The following is a 24,128-nucleotide window of genomic DNA, read 5'->3' as shown; positions in this document are numbered from 1 at the left end:
CACTCCCCTGTGCGAAGACAGCTTTTTTATCTCTCTGCTTTTCCAGTTTTTAGATTTGGCCTACTCTTTTATGTCTTCTACTGTGTGTGTTTTAACTTCCTCACTTTATGGTTTGACACCTCTGTCTGGTTCCATCCACTTTTAGCTGAATGACTATCTTACACAAGTAACTTTTGAATCGCGGGACTAATGACCTCTCCATTTAGGCCTATAACCCCCCTCAATCAGTCAATCAATAAGAAGGATGTAGGTTGCTGTAGTTATTCGGAGATGAAGAGGCTTGCGAAGGATAGAGTAGCATGGAGAACTGCTTCAAACTAGTATTTGGACTGAAGACAGCAACAGTAGCAACAACAGGATAGAGTACCATGGAGAACAGCTTCAAATTAGTATTTGAACTGAAGACAGCAACAGTAGCAACAACAACAACAACAACAGCAGCCACCTCCTACAGGATCATACCCAGTAAAGCAGTGTGATGTTCAAAACAATTTAGGGGTTAGTGATAGCTTTACTTTGATTTTCATCAATATACTTTTAGGAAATTTGTCTGTTATCTAATATAGATTTTTGTAATTTAAGTGAGTTTTACTTCTTATGACAAAAGATTGTAAAAAAATTACACAGTGCATTAAATATGTCCCGAACATAAATGTGAGACTACGGTGTAGATAAGTCTCTTACCACAAACTTTATTTGGCATTCACAGTTTTTGGCTTCCCAACTTTCAACCACATTATCACGTACCAACCTAATATAGACCTCAGACTATGGTACAGATCATTCTGTCACACTCCAGCCATAGTTTGAATACACATTTGGGGAAAATTTATGTAATCATTTGGTCCTAGTTGTAATATTTCCTTTAGCAGTTTTCTTATTGATGTATTTGTCTCAGTTCCAGCCATTCCCTGGATTTGGGGCTCAGCCATTCGTGGCAAGATAGTATAGAGAAGTATTCCTCCTATCCTGAGTCCATTAGATGGAATTTCTAATCATGAAATGCAATCCCTGTGTACAAAAAAAAAAAAAAAAAAAAAAAAAAAAAAAAAAAAAAAAAAAAAAAAGAGAGAGAAAAAAAGAAAAAGAAAAAGTTGTTTGCATGGAAAAAAGTATGGATAACAACACTAGTGATTACAGAACAACATGGCTGTGTGACTGAACAATTTCCGGCAACGTGACGATTTCCTCTCGTAGTTAGGTTTTTTAATCCAAGTCGTACCTCATTGTTACATTCTATTCAATGAACTCTAGCAGAGGAATTTTGATGACGTGTTAAGTATTGAATATGTATCTCAATTCCTTGCACTTACGGCCTCACTTGACATTGACCATAACTTGGAGCCAGAAGAACCACATGCAAAGTGGGCACGTTTCACATACTGTAGACACTGTGACAGTAACAGTGATTATCTCAGTTTTAATGACCACTTGTCAGTTCCACTGTTGTTAAAAAGTAATTGTAAACTTTTCACACAATTTTTCCACATAACGTTTTTCGGATAGGTAAATTTCGCAACCTTCCCCAATATAGAAACCACTAACCACACCTGCTTTAACAAAATTTGCACTTATTCTGTAATTATGTTTAAATTTGATGTGGTGTAATAAGCAAATCTTTTCTCTTCTTTATGTAAATAGCTACCAGGTAAATAGTTTATTCCAAATTTCCATACAGACGAGTATTTAGATGTGTTTACAGGAGCCGTATATTATGTCTGTTTCTGGTTGCAAAAATGTTGCCATCAATATTGCTGCAATACATGACAGTAATGCCACATGATATGGTGTTATTGCTGAGGAAGCATGCTGTTCAGATTTGCTTTGAATGTGTGCATCTGTCATCGGGAATTCATCCCCCTCTCTGTCACCCATAAGATAAATGATCAAACTTGGTTGTCAGATTCCTCCTTTGCTTTCCACTGGTTTGTCAGACAGATGCAACAAGCAACTAAAATGAATACAGTACAACAAGCATTCAGCTGTGGGGTGCACTCTCGCTCCTGACAGCCAAATTTACAAGACATGGTTAAGGATTCGATCACAGTTATCTGAAAGTGTACATTTTCTAGAAAGAATTTGAGGTCGTCAGCAAGTTCATGTTTTCAACATGTAGTTTTTGTAACAATAAATAGTTGCCACCTGTACAAGACCATTAACAATTTTGTACTTGCGTATTTTATTTCAGATTTTTGTGGAAATATGTGCGAAAAATGTGGTACCAGTTTTACATTAAGGACGGACTTATACAGACATTTGAGAGCATTCCACAACATGGACATAAATTTAAATAAGGGTAAAGAAACATGTGACTTGCATGATAATAAATTTTTGACTATTGCTACCCTCGATCATCACAAGAACATGCACATACCTGCTCCTCAAAAAGTAAGTAAAATATGTCACTATACATAGAAATTTTTCAGTTTTGGTGTAAAGTATTAACAGTTTCCTTCTAAAATAACACTTCAATTTCATATGTTTGTGACAAATTTGCTCTGGCTCAGCATTCATTTGCTGGGTATGTGCCTGGTGACCAGATGTTCATGAGCTAGGGACTTGTTAGAGCTGCCAGTCCTCCATCACCATAAGCTCTGGGCATGCTTCAGCAAGTACTGCATGGTGCAACAGCAGAACACTATGTGTCACAGGAAATGGGGATCTTGGTTTTACCGCCCAGATTGTGAGGATGGTAAAAACCTCTATATACAGGATGCATTTGACCTGGGACAACCGTTAGATCTGTGAAAAACTTGGGATTTTTTTAGAATTCCAGGAAATTTTTTGTTTGGTTTCAGTTTTCATTCAATTTTTTGTAATTTTGACTGTTAAGAAACAATACTCTGACAAAGCATATTACTGTATCCGGCTACAGCAAAATAATACTGCACCAATAAAAGATGAATGAGAGGGGAAAAAGTAAGAAAAAAAAACAAAGGAAATGAACCATACACAACAAAATACAGTGCTCATACAAGCACCTGCCAACAGCAAAACGTGTCAAAGGCTTTAGGAAGACTGTGCAGTGCTTCATAACAACGAATTGCCTCCAATGAGGCCAGCCGCTGTGGCCGAGCGGTTCTAGGCGCTTCAGTCTGGAACCGCGCTGCTGCTATGGTCGCAGATTCGCAGCCTGCCTCGGGCATGGATGTGTGTGATGTCCTTAGGTTCTTAGGTTAGTTAGATTTAAGTAGTTCTAAGTCCAGGGGACTGATGACCTCAGGTGTTAAGTCCCATAGTGCTTAGAGCCATTTGAACCTCCGATGAGTGCGACGTCACAACTTTTTATATTAGATTCGTTTGAGTAGTTGCGAGTGGGCTCATGTGCACCCTCAGTTGATTTGTCCTTGTGTAGTACGTTCTCCCACTTCTGGCTACAGAATTTGACTGTTAGCTGTATAAGCAGTAGTGGCAAGCAGCAAGATGCTTCCCAGAAAAATTTTACTGGCGTACACTATCCAGTATTGCTGCAGTTCGGAAATATTGTTGATCCGGCGCTGATGCACAGAGCAGTTTGAGCTGTAGTGGGGAGTTGGATAGTCTCCACATGACCCATGTTAATGTTTAGTGATTCCTTTCCATTTATTGCTCTCACGTCGTATGAAAACAAAATGGATTTCTGTGGCCGGGAGCTATCAAGTCAATTAAAATACATTCACATAATTATGGAAGGCTAAAATATGTTATCGGTTTCAGATTTTATTTTATTTTCACATTTCTGACAGTCAAGCATTAAATGCCTTACAGAGCAATGAAGTTGTCTTTGTCAGTTTCCTAAAGAATTGTGGCATTTATTAATCTTTTCCATTAAGGTAGTCAATTTATTTGAAACGAAGTGTTTAATTCCACACTATTGACTAGTTTCATCTGTTTGCTACATTTCAAAGGTGCATGTTTTCATCTTCTACCACGTATAGGGTTATGCCATAATAAAGAACCAAACATGAGGTAATACAGTACTGGTACTCTTTACAACCGAATCTGGACATATGAATGTGCATTTTAAGCCGAATTATCATGTTAGTATGGTTCACGAAATTCCAATACTCTGGAGTATTTCATTTATGACAGAATGTAAGATCTTTTACTGTTTTACACATACGAACATACAAGCTTCCTACATCATCGTAGTTGCACAAGCATGGTGACGCCTGTTATCTGGCGCTCTTTGGCAACTGCTGAAACAGATCTATTTCTCTAACAGGTCGTGGGAAAATATTGCGGTTGTTTGAAAAGCGTTACTTTCAAAGTAAATGTCCGTTTATGCAAGATAAACTGTGTGCGAGAATGTACCATGAATTTCTTAAATCACAGAGCGTTTGACTCTCATTTAAAAATTAACTACACTCCTGGAAATTGAAATAAGAACACCGTGAATTCATTGTCCCAGGAAGGGGAAACGTTATTGACACATTCCTGGGGTCAGATACATCACATGATCACACTGACAGAACCACAGGCACATAAACACAGGCAACAGAGCATGCACAATGTCGGCACTAGTACAGTGTATATCCACCTTTCGCAGCAATGCAGGTTGCTATTCTCCCATGGAGACGATCGTAGAGATGCTGGATGTAGTCCTGTGGAACAGCTTGCCATGCCATTTCCACCTGGCGCCTCAGTTGGACCAGCGTTCGTGCTGGACGTGCAGACCGCGTGAGACGACGCTTCATCCAGTCCCAAACATGCTCAATGGGGGACAGATCCGGAGATCTTGCTGGCCAGGGTAGTTGACTTACACCTTCTAGAGCACGTTGGGTGGCACGGGATACATGCGGACGTGCATTGTCCTGTTGGAACAGCAAGTTCCCTTGCCGGTCTAGGAATGGTAGAACGATGGGTTCGATGACGGTTTGGATGTACCGTGCACTATTCAGTGTCCCCTCGACGATCACCAGTGGTGTACGGCCAGTGTAGGAGATCGCTCCCCACACCATGATGCCGGGTGTTGGCCCTGTGTGCCTCGGTCGTATGCAGTCCTGATTGTGGCGCTCACCTGCACGGCGCCAAACACGCATACGACCATCATTGGCACCAAGGCAGAAGCGACTCTCATCGCTGAAGACGACACGTCTCCATTCGTCCCACCATTCACGCCTGTCGCGACACCACTGGAGGCGGGCTGCACGATGTTGGGGCGTGAGCGGAAGACGGCCTAACGGTGTGCAGGACCGTAGCCCAGCATCATGGAGACGGTTGCGAATGGTCCTCGCCGATACCCCAGGAGCAACAGTGTCCCTAATTTGCTGGGAAGTGGCGGTGCGGTCCCCTACGGCGCTGCGTAGGATCCTACGGTCTTGGCGTGCATCCGTGCGTCGCTGCGGTCCGGTTCCAGGTCGACGGGCACGTGCACCTTCCGCCGACCACTGGCGACAACATCGATGTACTGTGGAGACCTCACGCCCCACGTGTTGAGCAATTCGGCGGTACGTCCACCCGGCCTCCCGCATGCCCACTATACGCCCTCGCTCAAAGTCCGTCAACTGCACATACGGTTCACGTCCACGCTGTCGCGGCATGCTACCAGTGTTAAAGACTGCGATGGAGCTCCGTATGCCACGGCAAACTGGCTGACACTGACGGCGGCGGTGCACAAATGCTGCGCAGCTAGCGCCATTCGACGGCCAACACCGCGGTTCCTGGTGTGTCCGCTGTGCCGTGCGTGTGATCATTGCTTGTACAGCCCTCTCGCAGTGTCCGGAGCAAGTATGGTGGGTCTGACACACCGGTGTCAATGTGTTCTTTTTTCCATTTCCAGGAGTGTATTTGAGGATCACCATTTGGAAAAATTTCAAGCCCAGAAGATCAGACATTTATGTCATTATTAAAAATTTTACTGTCACATTTGTCTGATGTATCTTAAAGTGTTACATATGCAAAGCTTAGCTTATGTTACAGCTTATTAATCTTAGAGACCAATATTATACATGAAAGCTTTGATTTTCTCATAGCAACACTATGTATATTAATTTAAACCATTAACTTTTCCTATTTGTGTGCACACACTACTTAACAATGATATTGCTATTGCCTGACTACATCATGTGTCCTTTGCTCTGAATATCCGCTGGCGAGATCATGTGACATGAGCTACAACTGGCTTACAATCGCGATTTCAATGCTTTGGAAATAACATGCGGTGTTTGATGGAATTCATATTAATACTTTCATAATACAACAATATGCAATATACATGTTGCTGCACATCAAAGATTTTTCCAACACTTTTTTTTTTTACTAGTTTGGTTTTCTAAAGGACTGTCAAATGCTATGCCGGTGTATAAAACCATAACCATTCAAAGTATTTATAAATTTTACAGTTCCAAGGAAAAGTGTAGTGTTACTTAACATGGAAAAAGTGTATTTTCACCCAGGAGAAAGTGTATTTTTAACTGTGAAATCCAGAAAATAATCTGGATTTTTTTTTTTCTCCATGTATACACCCTGATAAAGAAAAACCTCAATCTCAAGGTGTGCTGCATGCCGATGAGATGCAGGGCTGTTAAGGTAGAGCAGTCATTAGCAGGCAACCTCTGGGGAAACTGTTGAACTTCAGTTGTACGAGGCTTATTCTGGTAAGCAGGGCTCTGTCTGAGTGGACCTTTATATCCCGAGCTGCTCATGGGTCCAAGATGGAAACCTCTAAATTTGCTCCTCCTCCTCCTCCTCCTCCTCCTCCTCCTCCTCCTTCCAGGGGAATGGGCGGGCTGCAGGTAGGTACTAACACTCAATCTGACAAGAGGGTTCATGTAACCAATCCTCTAGACTCAGGAACATTTCATATTTCTTGTGTATATTGTAACAGAATGCATGTTGCTAGTCAGAATAAGGAAAGAGAGCAGCTTTGTAAAAGTATCACCATTTTATTTTGAAAAAGATTTAGGGTGGATTGCAGGCACATTATTTAAAATTTGTCAAACAGGTGTGAAATGGGATATTGTTGGTTGAAACCCCAAGTTCCCAACAAGTGGCAAACCTGCAAAAATCCATTGAGACTGAGCTCCATACTACTCTGAACTACAGCAAAAGTATTTTAGCGTGCAGGGATCTGGTCGGCATTCCCAAAGATAAGCTGAATGGACCAAAGAAGCCACTGTGGGTGTCTAAAATGTAATGAAAAGGATGGATGGCAAACTGGTTAATTGAGACTCACTTATACTTGCTTTAAACAGCAAAAAATACCCAGAATGCATCAAGGCAGGTTTCCTTCACACAAGCATCTGGCCTGATGTCCCCCAACCAAATGCGCTCTTTCAAATACCAGAGCTTTGGGCATACTACTGTTGGACATAAAGGAGAAGTCACTTGTGGCAAGTGTGGTAAGGTCGCTAACGGATTTGCTTGTTCACCTCCTTCTGACGTGTGTGAATGCTCTGGGGATCATCCTGTCTGGGGTAGGGACTGCAGTGTATGTGTTGAAGAAAGGAAAATAGAACAGCTTAAAACTGTGAAGCGCATCCTATATGATGAGGCCAGAAAAATATATAAAGCCATGCTATCCCCCATTTTCACTGCCTCCTTTGCTCCTTTTCTTAAACAGCCAGTTAAGGAGACTAATGCTGCAACATAAACTGAAGTTACTAGTGTTAGCACTAGCACTAGTACTTGCATTTGTCAATGCACTTGTGCTGCTGCAGTTACTTCAAAACCCATGCTTCCTGACAGAATATCAGAAAAGTCTGTGGAGCTTCTTGCCCCTCTTAAGGTTCAGTCCAGTCCACCATCTAGTGTTACCACCACCGCCACCACCACCACCACCACCACCACCACTTGTGTGATGTGGCTCTGAAGCTTCCCCAAGCAAAAAAATCAGCCAAAAGAAAAGAATCAGCCACTGATGGAGTCAGGAAGGAAGCAGTCTGATGATAATGATGATGATGATGATGATGATGATGTCATCAGTGTCAATGTCACTCTCTCTGATGTCTCTCACGATTCATCTTCAGAGCTGATGGATGTTGATGTCAGCCTGGGGCACTCATTGCACCCTAAGACCGAGTCTCCATCCATTATGGGTCTCCTCCAGGGCGGAAAAAAACAGGTGAAAGTGCAACCCCCATGATAAATGGCTTCCATAGTGCAGTGTGTAATGGTCGCCTAGTCGTAGATATTGCTAATTGCTATAATCGCACTATTTCACTCCCATTTACGGAGCTTGTTAGCACGTGATGTTAGGTTGGCACCATTAAAATGCATTGTGTTGTGGCAATCACTGCTACTTGCTGGATCGCTGCTGTGTCTCGATGCTGATGCTGGCTCTAAATCTGGTTGTCTAGGGTTAAAAACATGAGGTCCCGTGTTTTTTATGTGCTTTTGATGATAAAGAATGAGCGAAACCAACAAATATGTAAACTTCAAATATTTATTACTTTGGTGGCCATCTTAATTCCACTGTCCACCAAAGACCATGACACAACACAATGTAGTACTTCCTTTACATGTTCTTTGCATTGTTTATCCACCTCAAACAATAACACACAAACACACTTTACCAAAGTGACATTCCGACTGCACCCCCGACCCTTCTTGCTGCTGGTATTTATAACATTGTCAAAGAACTACTAAAAAGAGATATAGTTTATAAGTCACATGTACATCTGTTATCATAATTTGTGCAGAAAAGTTATTAATTTGCATCGAGTGACATAATTTAACATGTTATTAAAATGACAGACAGATTTGTTGACTTGACAGAATAATTCTTTGTTACAAAAAGGCCGTTTTTTAGAAGTTTGTCAATTGACTTCTCTAATTTGCATAAATAAGTAAATAACATGAATTATTAAGAATTACATTGGTTTTCGTCTAAAATACGATTGATTACATGAATACTGAGTGAAAACGCTCCTAGTGAACAAATAGGTTTCACTGGGTGATTTTTATTTAAGGAGATCAAAATACCTAAGTTAGCCACTATTTTTCGTACTTCATATTAATTATTTAAGTTGAGCTTAGTGTTTTTACATGATGACATTTGCTGTATCAGTGATCAAGAGATATTAACTTTTGTGTGGGTCAGTTATTCAGTATAATTTAATGGGTTGACTGTTTATGGAGACATGTTATGCAATCATTGTTAACATACACAATAACTTTTCTATAATCATAAATACTCATTAAACTGGTTGAATTTGGAGGGTATCGCATACTTCGGTAAAGTAAAGCCTTTAATATGTTCCGTTACAAGTGGAACATTCATGGGTTCAGGACACGTGGAAACTCCATGCACAGGAATGCCCCTGCGCTTTTGTTTAAAGCATTTGATACCCCTGTACTAAGGGACTATGTCCTCTGTTGCGAAGATGACCCCACTAGGGATAGGGCCAAGAGAGGGATTACTGTATTTGTCAATAATGCGCACCACTGTCTGCTCTCCCCGTGGCCACTGATCTGCAAGCAGTTGCAGTTGAAGTTTGTGTGTCAGAGGATCACTGCTTCACAAGATGTGATAAGACTGAGTTTCTCATGGATCTTGTAGAACAGCTCCGACGATTTCTCCTACAGGAAGGCTTCAATGTCCATCACCTGTTGTGCGGCTTGACCTCTACTTGCCCTAGGAGTCAGGTTTTGGTGAGCCTCATTGAGTCTCATAAGTTGTGCATCCTCAACACAAGCACTCTCACTCATTTCTTTGCTGCTACTGGGTTGTTCTCGGCCATCAACCTCTCTGTATGCTCTCTAGCCCCTGCAGTCTCTGTACAGTGGGAAGTCACTGGTGACATTTATTCCAGTGACAACTTTCCACTCTGTTTTCACTTACTGGATGGAGCTCTCACAGAAAAAATGTCACCATGATGATGATCAGTAGGGCCAGTTGGGTGCTGTGCAGCCAAACACTTCATGAAAGCATTGAGGAATGGATGGACCATATCACACAAGTAATCTGCCAAACCACTGACTTTTCCATCCTAATGTCCTCTCTTGTCATTCTAGGAGGCTACCTGTCCAATAGTGGGCTTATGAGTGCTGTTCAGTAATCTGGGTAAGGCGTGTGGCTCTGCGATGGTTTAACCACCGCCCAACGGAGGAAAATCTCACAGCCTTTCACTTAACAAGGGCCAAGGTTTGACACTTCATCAAGAAGAGCAAACAAGAGGTCATAGCAAGTGTTCTTGGACTCTATCAACTGTTCCGTTTATTTCACTACAGCATGGGAAGCCATCAGGAGGATGTCTAGTAAAGACAGTTGGTTGCCTATAGTGGCATGGTTGAAAAATGGGTGTATCCAAACAACATCTGGAGACATTATGCGAACAATGGTAGAGCATTTTGCAATGGCTACTTCCACTGCCAGCAAGGACCTAGTGTTCTATCTTTACTGTGCCAAATGGAAAGGGGTGAGTTGGAACTCAGATCCATCAATTCAGAGTCCTACAACTGCCCATTCTGTTTATGAGAGCTGGATTCACCACTGTCTGTGGTTTGTTTTACTGCACCTAGCCATGACTGGACATGCTGTGGAACTTGAAACCAGTGTCAGAGGAAGTCCTCACACAATGTTTTTATTCATTATGACGGACAGGCCACTTTCCCAACTCATTCAGGGAGGCAATTTTGATATCTGTTCCCAAAGCAGGAAAGGGCAAAACGTGTCGCAGTAGTTACCAGAGCATCGTTTTAATAACCTGTTTGGGAAAGACCTTGGTGCAAATGGTTAACCATTGTCAGATCTGTATGTGTCGATTAACTTCATCTGACCATCTCATCCTCTGTCTTTGTTTTCCTTCTAGGGTGGTTGCAGGGAGCATATCCTGCAAAACACCTCTATTTGGATTTAAATCATTTTCCAGTTGGCTAGCAGTGTCGTTACCATTGTGGGCGGGCATAGGGTTCAAGCATCGTCCCCGACCATGACGGCGCTTGTCCGAGGCTTCTTTAGTTCTGTCATTATTATTATTATTATTATTATTATTACTATTAATTTTTTGGAGATATTTTTTTTCAAAATTTTATTGTGATTTCTATGTGACTAGCTATGATTTAAAATTGAAGTAATCGCTCAATAAAATAAATTTTTCACAATTTTTAAAAATTTTATTAACCTTCAAAATAAATAAGATGTTCCATCAACGTACCAAGATCCTCACAGTGTTCCCTCAGAGGAAATGTTGGGCAACCACTGTTCTAGGGCAGCTCCACCAATGGGACGTCGTGGCCGTCGTGGCCGTCTCCCCATCTCTGTTTTTGGTGCCAAGCTGGTGACATGCTGTCAAATTGGTTTGTACAGGAGAATGATGTTTCTGAGGGCAGTGTTGTAAGCGTCCCCCGTTTGCCACAGCTATAAACCATGTCATGTCTATGGTAAGGAGCCCAGTGCTATGATCCTTATTTGTGGACGATTTAACAGTTTCTGATCCTCCTCAAATACTGTGACAGCAACTCATCGGCTGCAACTTACAGCGAAGAGGTTGGAGGAGTGGACTAAAAACACTTGTTTTACATTTTCTGCCGAGAGAGAGAGAGAGAGAGAGAGAGAGAGAGAGAGAGTGTGTGTGTGTGTGTGTGTGTGTGTGTGTGTGTGTGTGTGTTAATCATTCTCGTCTTATTTTTAATGTACCTGAATTGTGTACATGGAACACCAGTCTCTCTTTTAAACACTCTGCACTTCTTGGGCCTCAGTTTTGACTCCACATTGTTGTGGATTCCACAGCTGAAAGACCTAAAGGCAATGGCCCAAAAAGCACTGAACATTTTGAAGTACCTTACCCATAGGGATCTCCTGGGGGGACAACTTGAAATGAGGCAAAAAATCAAAATGAGAATTGATACCTGGAATGTTAGAACTCTGCTACAAGCAGGAAAACTAGAAAACCTTAAAAGAGGGTTGGAAAAGAATCATGTGGACCTCGTAGGAGTTACTGAGGTAAGATGGTATGGATATGGAGAGTTACAGTCAGATGAATATGTATTGTACTACTCAGGAGGAGAAGTAAAAGGAATGAATGGAGTAGGAATGATTATGATAAAGGAATTGGCTAAATGTGTGGTGTAAGGCTGAAAAGAGCACAAAAAGATTTACTGATTGTCCAGGTGTATATGCCAACTTCAGAACATTATGACCAAATTGTAGAGGAAATGTACAATGTAATAGAGAGAATAATGGATGAAAATAAAAGATGCTGCAAAATAGCAGTGGTAGACTGGAATGCCATTGTGGGGAAAGGGGGTAGAGGGAAATAGAGTAGGCAGTTATGGTCTTGGAAAGAGAAATGATAGAGGTGAATGGCTAATTGACTTCTGCAGGGAAAGGGAGCTGATAGTGCCAAATACATAGTTCAAGAATCACATGAAGAGGCTCTGCACTTGGAAATCACCAGGGAATAAATACAGAAACCAAATCAATTTTATGCTGGTAGAAGAAAGATACAGGAATGGAATCAAGAAGGTACACACATTACCAGGTGCAGATATTAATAGTGACCACAACTTAATTATGGCAGAAATAGAAATAAGAATGAAAAAACTGAAGAAGGCGACCATGGTGAAGAAGTGGGATCTAGAGAAGATAAGATCCCACAAAGAACAAATTACAGAAATGCTGTCGTATAAGTTTCTAAACACATTACGAGACAAAGAGTTACCTGATAATGCCAATGAGTACTGGAATATGGTGAAAGAAGGAATCATTAAAGCAGGACAGCAAAATATAGGATATGTAAAAGGGAAAGGGGCAAAAAAAACATGGGTAACGCAAGAAATGATTTCCAAGATGGAGGAGAGAAGAAAATTTAAAAACATGAACACTGAAGATGCAAGAAAGATGTACCGAAGGTTAAATAATGAACTCTGAAGAGAAACAGAACAGGCTAGGAAAAAAGGCTAAAAGAGGAAAGCAATGCAATTGAAAATCTGGACAGGAAGGGAAGATATGACTTATTATACAAAAGAGTAAAGACTATGTCATGGGATCAAAACAGAGCAGAAAGTGCTGCTATGGACGTTTTGAGTAAAGATGAAGAGGTAGTGTACAAAGATCGTGACGATGTCCTTCAGGGATGGGAAGAATGATCGCAGACCAGAAACTCTAGAACTTGAATCACTCAACAGTGTAAGTGAAGAAGAGAAAAGACCAACCATCATAATGGAAGAAATGAAGTCTGCCATAGCTGTAATGAAAAATGGCAAAGCAGTAGGTACAGATACGATACCGGTACAAATATTAAAATACTTCAACCCAGATGGAATAAGAGAAAAATTGAAGTTATGTAATAAAATATATAACGGTGGTGAATGGCTGGAGGACTTTCTGACAACAGTAATGATTCCATTACTGAAAAAACAAGGAACCAAGAAATGCAGTGAGCACAGGACAATCAGCCTCATTTCACATGCAGCCAAAGTGATGTTAAGAATAATTAATAAGAGACTTGAAAAAGTAATGGAGGAGAACCTTGGCGAGGAGTAGTTTGGCTTTAGATGGAATACGGGCACCAGAGCTGCAATAGGGCTCCTACGAATCTTAAGAGAAAGGTTTATTGAAAAAGGAAGAGACCTATATATGTGCTTCATCGATCTAGAAAAGGCATTTGACACTGTGGCTTGGGACAAGCTGGTGACTATAATAAGGGAAAAGAGAGTGGACTGGAAAACCAGAAGACTTACAAACTCATTATGTCTTAATCAAAAAGCCTCAATTAAAGTTAGAGGAGAAAGTACAAACTGGATCGGATTAGGAAAAGGAGTAAGACAGGGATACTGTCTATCACCTACCCTTTTCAACCTCTACTTGGAAAATATGATTGACCAATGCTCATTAGATGACAAAGGAGTACAAATAGGAGGAAGAAGAGTAGGGTGTTTGAGGTTTGCTGATGACATGGTCCTTCTCGCCACCCGGGAAGAAGAATTACAGGATTTAGTGGATGCCATTGAAGCTAATGGAAAAAGTTGTTGTTGTTGTTGTTGTTGTTGTTGTTGTTGCTTCAGTCCTGAGACTGGTTTGATGCAGCTCTGCGTGCTACTCTATCCTGTGCAAGCTTCTTCGTCTCCCAGTACTTACTGCAACCTACATCCTTCAGAATCTGCTTAGTGTATTCATTTCTTGGTCTCCCTCTACGATTTTTACCCTCCATGCTGCCCTCCAATGCTAAATTTGTGATCCCTTGATGCCTCAGAACATGTCCTACCAACCGGTCCCTTCTTCTTGTCAAGTTGTGCCACAAACTCCTCTTCTCCCCAATTCTGTTCAATACTTCCTAATTAGTTATGTGATCTACCCATCTAATCTGCAGCATTCTTCTGTAGCACCACATTTCGAAAGCTTCTATTCTCTTCTTGTCCAAACTATTTATCATCCATGTTTCACTTCCATACATGGCTACACTCCATACAAATACTTTCAGAAACGACTTCCTCACACTTAAATCAATACTCAATGTTAACAAATTTCTCTTCTTCAGAAACGCTTTCCTTGCCATTGCCAGTTTACATTTTATTTATATCCTCTCTACTTCGACCATCATCAGTTATTTTGCTCCCCAAATAGCAAAACTCCTTTACTACTTTAAGTGTGTCATTTCCTAATCTAATTCCCTCAGCATCACCTGACTTAATTCGACTGCATTCCATTATCCTCGCTTTGCTTTTGTTGATGATCATCTTATATCCTCCTTTCAAGACACTGTCCATTCCGTTCAACTGCTCTTCCAAGTCCTTTGCTGTCTCTGACAGAATTACAATGTCATCGGCGAACCCCAACGTTTTTATTTCTTTTCCATGGACTTTAATACCTACTCCAAATTTTGCTTTTGTTTCCTTTACTGCTTGCTCAATATACGGATTGAATAATATCGGGGACAGGCTACAACCCTGTCTCACTCCCTTCCCAACCGCTGCTTCCCTTTCATGCCCCTTAACTCTTATAACTGCCATCTGGTTTCTGTACAAATTGTAAATAGCCTTTCGCTCCCTGTATTTTACCCCTGCCACCTTTTGAATTTGAAAGAGAGTATTCCAGTCAACATTGTCAAAAGCTTTCTCTAAGTCTACAAATGCTAGAAATGTAGGTTTGCCTTTCCTTAATCTATTTTCTAAGATACATCTTAGGGACAGTATTGCCTCACGTGTTCCAACATTTCTGTGGAATCCAAACTGATCTTCGCCGAGGTCGGCTTCTACCAGTTTTTCCATTCGCCTGTAAAGAATTCGCGTTAGTATTAAGCAGCTGTGACTTATTAAACTGATAGTTCGGTAATTTTCACATCTGTCAACACCTGCTTTCTTTGGGACTGGAATTATTATATTCTTCTTGAAGTCTGAGGGTATTTCGCCTGTCTCATACAACTTACTCACCAGATGGTAGAGTTTTGTCAGGACTGGCTCTCCCAAGGCCGTCAGTAGTTCCAATGGAATGTTGTCTACTCCCGGGGCATTGTTTCGACTCTGGTCTTTCAGTGCTCTGTCAAACTCTTCACGCAGTATCGTATCTCCCATTTCATCTTCATCTACATCCTCTTCCATTTCCATAATATTGTCCTCAAGTACATCGCCCTTGTATAGACCCTCTATATACTCCTTCCACCTTTCTGCTTTCGCTTCTTTGCTTAGAACTGGGTTTCCATATGAGCTCTTGATATTCATACAAGTGGCACTCTTTTCCCCAAAGGTCTCTCTAATTCCCCTGTTGGCGGTATCTATCTTACCCCTAGTGAGATAAGCCTCTACATCTTTACATTTGTCCTCTAGCCATCCCTGTTTAGCCATTTTGCACTTCCTGTCGATCTCATTTTTGAGACGTTTGTATTCCTTTTTGCCTGCTTCATTTACTGCGTTTTTATATTTTCTCCTTTCATCAATTAAATTAAATATTTCTTCTGTTACCCTAGGATTCCTACTAGCCCTAGTCTTTTTACCTAGTTGATCCTCTGCTGCCTTCACTACTTCATCCCTCAAAGCTACCCATTGTTCTTCTACTTTATTTCTTTCCCCCATTCCTGTAAATTGTTCCCTTATGCTGTCCCTGAAACTCTGTACAACCTCTGGTTCTTTCAGTTTATCCAGGTCCCATCTCCTTAATTCCCACCTTTTTGCAGTTTCTTCAGTTTTATAGATTGTGGTCAGAATCCACATCTGCCCCTGGAAATGTCTTACAATTTAAAACCTGGTTCCTAAATCTCTGTCTTACCATTATATAATCTATCTGATACCTTCTAGTAGCTCCAGGATTCTTCCATGTATACAACCTTCTTTTATGATTCTTGAACCAAGTGTTAGCTATGATTAAGTTATGCTCTGTGCAAAAGTCTACCAGGCGGCTTCCTCTTTCATTTCTCTCCCTCACCCACTATGTTTTCTTCTCTCCCTTTTCCTACTCTCGAATTCCAGTCACCCATGACTATTAAATTTTCATCTCCCTTCACTACCTGAATAATTTCTTTTATTTCATCATACATTTCATCAATTTCTTCATCATCTGCAGAGCTAGTAGGCATATAAACTTGTACTACTGTAGTAGACGTGGGCTTCGTGTCTATCTTGGCCACCATAATGCGTTCACTATGCTGTTTCTAGTTGCTTACCCGCACCCCTATTTTTTTTATTCATTATTAAACCTACTTCTGCATTACCCCTATTTGATTTTGTATTTATAACCCTGTATTCACCTGACCAAAAGTCTTGTTCCTCCTGCCACCGAACTTCACTAATTCCCTCTATATATAACTTTAACCTATCCATTTCCCTTTTTAAATTTTCTAACCTACCTGCCCGATTAAGGGATCTGACATTCCATGCTCCGATCCGTAGAACGCCAGTTTTCTTCCTCCTGATAACAACGTCCTCTTGAGTAGTCCCCGCCCAGAGATCCGAATGGGGGACTATTTTACCTACGGAATATTTTACCCAAGAGGACGCCATCATCATTTAACCATACAGTAAAGCTGCATGCGCTCGGGAAAAATTACGGCTGTAGTTTCCCCTTGCTTTCAGCTGTTCGCAGTACCAGCACAGCAAGGCCGTTTTGGTTAGTGTTACAAGGCCAGATCAGCTAATCATCCAGACTGTTGCCCCTGCAACTACTGAAAAGGCTGCTGCCCCTCTTCTGGAACCACACATTTGTCTGGCCTCTCAACAGATACCCCTCCGTTGTGGTTGCACCTACGGTACGGCCATCTGTATCGCTGAGGCACCCAAGCCTCCCCACGAACGGCAAGGTCCATGGTTCATGGGGGTAGGGGAAAAAATCATGGAATGAAAATTAACTCAAAGAAAACAAAAGTATAGGCACTAGGAGGAAATAGAGAAATAAAAATTATGCTAAATGGAGAAATATTAGAACAGGTGCATAATTTTAAGTATCTTGGAAGCAGGATAGACACCGACTGGAAGTGCAGTACAGAAATTAAAACAAGGATAGCAATGGTGAGGCATTTTATAAGAAAAGAAGAATTCTCTGCAGCATTCTGGACAGAGAACTTGGGAATGTCTTGTATGTAGTGTTCTTCTGTCTGGCGCTGAAACATGGGTTTGAGAAAGAAAGACAGACAGAGAGAGACTGGAGGCTTTTGAGCTGTGGACATGGCGGAGGATGGAAAGAATAAGTTGGATGGACAGAGTAAAAAATGAAGAGGTACTGAGAAGAGTGGGAGAGAAAAGACAGTTACTTGATGTAATAAAAAGAAGAAAAAGAAATTGGATCGGGCATATATTACGAAAGAATGATGGACTGATAAAAACCGTTTTAGAAGGTTATGTAGAAGGGAAAGGAAAGCAAGGAAGGAAGAGAGTTCAGATACTGAATGACGTGATGGATGATACAACATACAGCAGCCTTAAGAAGGAAGCAATGGATCACAGAAAATGGAGAGGCAAAGGACCTGATAATATAGCAGAAAACTGATGATGGTGACCCACTGGTCTTGGGGAGAGGACAGGGCATGCCTGCTCCAGTTTGTATGTGTTTCATGTGTTAGCAGCTGGACTCTGGGTGCACTGTCTATGGGTTAACGAGGCCTTCTTACATGATGATAATTGATGCTGTACGTCATGAGGGAATCAGGCTGGCCACAGGCACTTACAGGACCAGTCCCATACCCAGTCTCTGGTCTTAGACTGTTGAACTGCCACTTATCATCTGATGTCAGAGTTTCGTGGTGCATCAGATTAGTACATTTCTCACTACTCCCAATTTATCAGCATATAGTACTGCGAACTGTTTCCAATCACCCACGGGCAATGAGGCTTTTTGGGATGTGCACAAAGTGTGTTTTAGAGTCCCGTAGTAAGTGGCACGTGCAAGCTGAAATCTGGGGTATTAACTGACTGCTTACCTGTTTACTGCTGAGGCCCAGAATAATTTTATATTTTGTGCTGTACAGGAGAGATTGCACCCATGCTTCTGTTTTTCATATGTTTTCTGACATTTTAAATGAGCACCACAACTATGTAGCTGTGTCAGTGCGAATTAAGAGTAAACTTAATATTTCAGATTTTTTTTATAAGTGATAATTTCTCAGCACAAGTTACCCTCTCAATAAATACATTGTTTCAAATTTTATATATATTGTGTGTTGTTAGTCAGTGGATTTTCTTGATTAGACATAATATTTTTATTTTTATTTCATAATCATTTCTTTCTGAAATGCTGTTGCCATGCATGTGTGTTCAGAAATGGTGGCCCCATTTAATTAGGTAATCTCTTTCATTATTTAGAAGCTGTCATGTACGGAGTGTGGTGTTTTTATATGCTATACCAGGGAAGAGCTAAGAGGTCACCTGGAATGTGAGCATGGAATAAGTATGGAAACTAAAGAACTGGAGTTCGATACAATGGAACGTAAGGAAACACAATATGTCTATCCACTATCATTTTCGGAATGAATCTATACATGCTATGTTTTGAACTTGTTACTGAGCTTAGTTTTATTTTCAGAGTTTCTTCAGTGGAAATTAAAGATGGAGGGTGATGAGAAAGTTTTCTTCACAAAGAGAACTGGTGAAGGGATGGTTGACAGCAAGAGATCCTGTTTGTGCTACATTTGCCACCATTCAATATCTGCCATGACAAGCAGTTTTGGCAAAAGATTGAGAGCATCAAACAAAATTGAACGAACCTGTCCAGCATCTTTGATACTGACAAAGATGCCATCAGGCAAAATCAGTGTCAAGTTCTACATGACCCATACAGGTCACAACTTGTCTGTGGGGCCTCTCCATTTTACTTATGCTGACAAAACAGTGGTTACTGGCCAAGTAGTACATGGTAAGTTGCCAGTTAATTGTAAGAACTGCGTAAGATGTCAAACCATTTTCTGAAGCAGGCTTATATTGTTACATATTGGATTAACGTCACAGTGGTCTTATGAACATTAAGCTGGCTGATGGGTCACAAAGCAAATTTTAACTGAAATCATTAAGCAGTTGTACTACTTTGCAATCTGTAAATGGCCAACGTGTTGTTTACTGTACCATTTTGTCTAATGATGTCATAATAAAAGGCACTCTTACTTCTTTGCTGACATTTGCAATCATAACTAGAAACAATGCTCCTTTGCTGAATAATGCAGCCTCCCGGTTTGAAGAGCTGGCAACTGATGATTGCTGTAGTGCTGCTTCTTGATTTGCTTTGTCTTGTAAAGGGTCCACAATGTTTTCAAGGCGCTTTGTAATTGTGTTAACATTAGTTGCACTTCACCATAAAATCTATGGAGGAACAGATATACCTGTCCATGCATACATGTGGAAATAATTGGTAATTTATTAAAACAGCCACTCACAGATGTTTAGTAAGACAGTGGCAAAACATAACTATAATGTTGGAAAAGAGTACACATACCTTGCAGCTGGACAGGACATGGGATATCCGGCACATGTGCTGTCTCTAATGGCCATTGTAAATGGGATATGATTTAAAAAGAGTATCACTTGCCACTTACCTTCTTAATACTGAGACCTGCTTTGAGGCTGCAAATTATTATGACAATTCATCTGGATGCTAATGCTTCCTTGCTCAACCTTATGACCCTTATAGAGAGCAAGTCCCTTGTTCGATGCAGGACCTGAATGCACCTATCAACTCAAGGATTATTTTTTGAAGAGAAACAGCAAAGTGTAAGTGTTTTACTAGAGTGCCTACAAATACTTCATAGTGTTCAGGCCTGGAACTGCTCTGTAACACAAAGCACACTTTTCTTGGGCCTCCCTGCATAGCCATTTTTGAAATAACTTTCAAACTCCTTAGTCTGTTAGCCCTCTGTACCACCTTAATAACTCCTCTAATATCAAAAAAAATTTTTCTTCCTGTCACAAAGTGCAATGCTTTTGTAGCTTTGGTACACTTTACAATTATATCTTTCATTTTATTCCTTCAGTTTCATTTCTATACTTGACCACCATCTCAAGCACACATTAATCAAGGATTATATTGGCCCATTACAGCAGTACAGGTCTTGTAAATGTTGTAAGATGCAGTACAATGTGGCAGAGCCATATACTGAATACCATGGTCTTCCCTCTCAGGTGCACCACATGGCTGTCTGGAGTCCAATCTTCTCGCAACTGTGCATTCTTGTGACCACTTCTGCCAGCTGTCATGTACAGTGGCTGCATTCCTGCCAAGTCTTTCTGCAATATCATAGAAGGAACAGTGAGCATGTTGTAGCCCTATTGCATGACCTTGTTCAAACTCGGTGAGGTGTTGACAGTGATGCCTTTATCACCTTAAAGGCATTCTTGACTAACATCAACGCACCACGTCCGATCTCGGAGATAATTAATACTCATGACAATTACAGCATTTATTTAAAGCAAACCTGATCTGCATCCTCATTGTGGTCCTACTGGCACCACTCTTATGTGACTGGTGAGAAATTTGAAAAGACATTATCTTTCAGATGTAGAAACATTAGAAACCTGCCTAACAACTTCCGTTTATGCCACACAACTGTCATGTTTCCGGTAGAGCTTTGTTGAGAAGCTTAAGATTCTAGTAGTGTGCTGGATATTCTTTCTTGTCCATGGTACAACAGTTTTCTTGGGGCTGACCCTTAGATCCTGTTTCCTGCACCAGTTTTTCACAATGTTCAGTGTTATGTCAGTACTAGCAAATTTGCCAAGTATTGCTATGACTAAATCATTGGCATATCCTTGGGAAAAGCAGTCTAGTATTTAGCTCTTCAGTGAATTCATTCACCACTAGGTTCCACAGTAGTGGAAACAAAACCCTTCCCTTTGGATGCCCTCTGGTTTTCTCATTCATCATGATGGTTCCTACCTTTTTCTGCTCAACATGATCTTCATTATCTTAATCCACCTACATGTGATTGTCTTTATGGTGTGTCTTCTGCATTTCTAACCATGGATCCAAAGGTTGCATTGCTAAAGGCCCCTTTGATCCAGAAAGATTGCAGAGAGCAAATTCCTGAAAGTGTAGTTCTTTTCCACCTTCCCAAGTTGGTGAAGTACGGTTTCACATGATTAGCCTGGTTGATATGCCTGGTGACTTACATGTAGAGGAGCCTCAGTTAGCTTTGTTTCTCTAGTGTGCATATTAACCAGTTTTTCTGATGTCTTTAAAAGAAAGGACAGACAGATCTGTATCATATCCTTAACCTTGGTATGATCTGTTCTCCCTGGTTTCAGAATGAATACAATCTTCACTGCCCTCCAAGAATGAGAAATGGTTCCTGCCACTAGGCTAACTGTAAGCAGCCTGCATAGAAATCTAATTAAATGCTGTCTTGCTTGTTGCAGTAGAGCTGGAAAGATTCCATCTGGACTGGAAGTGGTGACTTGAATGTCTGAAACATTCCCACCAACATTGAATTGTATTTTATTATTATTTGTTAATCAACATATTCTCATGGAGGTTCTCAGTTTTCCTTCTGATTATCTGTAAACTGCTGCCTCTCTGTCTTGGACTGTGTGCATTAAGGACAGTGAGTCGTAATTAGCCTATCCTATTGTCCCTGTATACTCACTTGAGAGTGAGTGCTCTTTCCTAGAGTACTTCATAAATTAATTGGTAGTCTGGTAAGGATTTTGTGAAGTCTGGCACAAGTAGCTGTACCTTCCAATTCCTCACAGAATACCTTCCAGGATGATAGTTGGCAAAGGCCTTCCGATATTTTGCTCATTGTCCTTTCAGTCTTGCAAGGTTGAACAGTCTTCTTACCTCCTTCTTTTGAAGTTCCAGATTCCTGTTCCACCAAGGTACATTTTTGTTTGTGCAGTTTTCTAAATGAGGTCAGAATGGCAGACAAGGGTTTCTCCAGTGTCACATGCTGTAGTTCTACATATCTATCTATTAGAATGGGCTTAAAAGTTATGTCAGTTACTTCTTCCCTTCTTATGTTCTTAAACACAGTATCCCTGCCCATATTTAGGATAAATATTAAAGGAGGTAACCAGCTCTGCTGTTCGCATCACTGCTTCCTCACACCAAGTTGCAGGCACTGCCATCACCACCAGCCAGCAGTTGTTCATGCTGTCAGCAGCTGTTAACTAGTCTTCTCACTTTCTGGAAAGGAGGAGTACTGACCTCATAAGGAAGGTATGCTGAGGCCAATACAATTTCTCTCTTGCTTCTTTCCTCATGCTGTTTCGTTCTGATCCTCACTACATCCCTGGAACAAAAGTCCGGCGTCACCTGAATGCAATTCTATTTTTGCATAAAAACATCTTCTGGAGTCCCTTAGATTTCTAGCATAAATCAGCTTACCTCTGTTCCCTCAGAGGCCTGAAACACTCCCTTTATATGGATTGGGGGGGGGGGGGGCGGCCTTCCTGGATCAGTCATGTCTACCTCCCATCTTCTCAGAAGATGACTGAGGCTGTTAGTTGCTCCTTTACTGTGTTGTAGGTTGATCTCCAACACTTACAGTTTCCATATTGTCATGATAGTTACTTCAGATATCTTTGATACCCTAATGGTAACCTGCGAGAACTCTAAGTACACTCTCAGGTCCTGTTCTTGTACTGCCCTCGTGGCTATTTTACTGACTCCAACCCCGATAGTTTAGCCATCCAGTACAACCTACTGATTGATTACTGTCCGATACTGTGACAAGATCTTTGGTTCTGCACCCTTACTTTCCTGAACAGTCTTTGGAGGAGTATCCTTAAGAAGTTCTGGCACCCAAATTGGTAACTTTGTGGTCTCAAAGAGCTCAGCCACAGTCTTGACCAGCAACTTCGCCTCCTCCCACGGAGATATCTTGGGCACTTTCTCCTTATGCTAGAGCACGATTCCCGTCCCCTCACAAGAGCACCTTTATACAGACAGATACTCCTGAATTTTGGCCCTGGACCATTACCCTTCTTGATCTTTTCAAAGGAAGCCGTCAGAACAATCTCCACTTGCTGCGAGGTCATGTTGAGCAGTGGATATCCCTGTTAGATAACTGCCATCCTGAAACATGAGAATGTAGGGCTGTTTCCTCAATTCATGCCTCGGCTTTTTCTGGATACAATTATCCTGATAAGTGGGAGTGTTGGATCCCTCCCTTCTTTTCTTGTTTTCTGCTTTAGAGGTGGAAGATGACCTTTTTTTTTAAAGGAGTCTATTGTCTGCCTTCCTTCTGTTTTTGTTCATTGAGAAGTTTACGCCTCTGAGCTCCAGATGAAGATTTAATAACTGACATGTGAAGCCTGCTACGAGACAGTTTCCTCTTCTCAGACAAGTCTATTGACTGATCCAGTTGTAGAAACAGCTTCCATCAGTTTCAACCCAGGTGTTTAAGTGTTTGAGGTCTCATTATGTCCCTCATATTTTGTTTCTTCTTGTTTCATGTTCTCCATTTTGGTCCCATGGTAATTGGGGGTATATTCGGTCAACACCACAGAACCCCACATAGTGCGTGGCTATCACTCGGGGAGGTTGCCCGATATCCCTGAGGCTTTATTAATAATTCATCTTCCCAAGTGCCACACACCTCTCGCCATGGCATGCGTCATACCTCAGGTTGGGGTCTCTGGGGAATTTGGAAAGGACTATGGGATTGAATATGGGAGGGATTAGATGTAGTGGTACACTCTCCATCAGGTTCTGCTGAAGATTGTCCAGCATGGAAGACCCTGTCAGTAGCTGTTCTACTGCCAGCGTAGCCCTCAGCATCTTGTGGACACCCAAGCCCGTCCGGGCACATGGACAGTGCTTCTACAAGGCGGTGACCACTGGAGAGTATAAACAA

At 41.3% G+C, this 24,128-nt stretch overlaps 1 protein-coding gene across 2 annotated transcripts in view; it reads left to right on the top strand.

Annotated features, from left to right (window-relative positions):
• LOC126095130 (zinc finger protein Xfin-like) overlaps window positions 1-24,128 on the top strand; it is a 92,244-nt gene that overhangs the window by 48,563 nt on the left and 19,553 nt on the right. The window contains exons 6-9 of one of the 2 annotated variants that reach the window (XM_049909840.1): window positions 2,189-2,388; window positions 18,652-18,775; window positions 18,872-19,201; window positions 20,458-20,660. In XM_049909840.1, coding sequence (XP_049765797.1) covers window positions 2,189-2,388; window positions 18,652-18,775; window positions 18,872-19,201; window positions 20,458-20,576 — 773 coding nt within the window. In that variant the 3' untranslated portion in view covers window positions 20,577-20,660. Of the gene's footprint in view, window positions 1-2,188; window positions 2,389-18,651; window positions 18,776-18,871; window positions 19,202-20,457; window positions 20,661-24,128 lie in introns of those variants that run through there. The other variant, XM_049909839.1, reaches the window with a different exon arrangement.

Source organism: Schistocerca cancellata, chromosome 8, assembly GCF_023864275.1.
Source record: "Schistocerca cancellata isolate TAMUIC-IGC-003103 chromosome 8, iqSchCanc2.1, whole genome shotgun sequence".
Taxonomy (NCBI): domain Eukaryota; kingdom Metazoa; phylum Arthropoda; class Insecta; order Orthoptera; family Acrididae; genus Schistocerca; species Schistocerca cancellata.
Note: the sequence above shows the minus strand (reverse complement) of the source record. Positions and strands in the feature narration are given on the sequence as shown.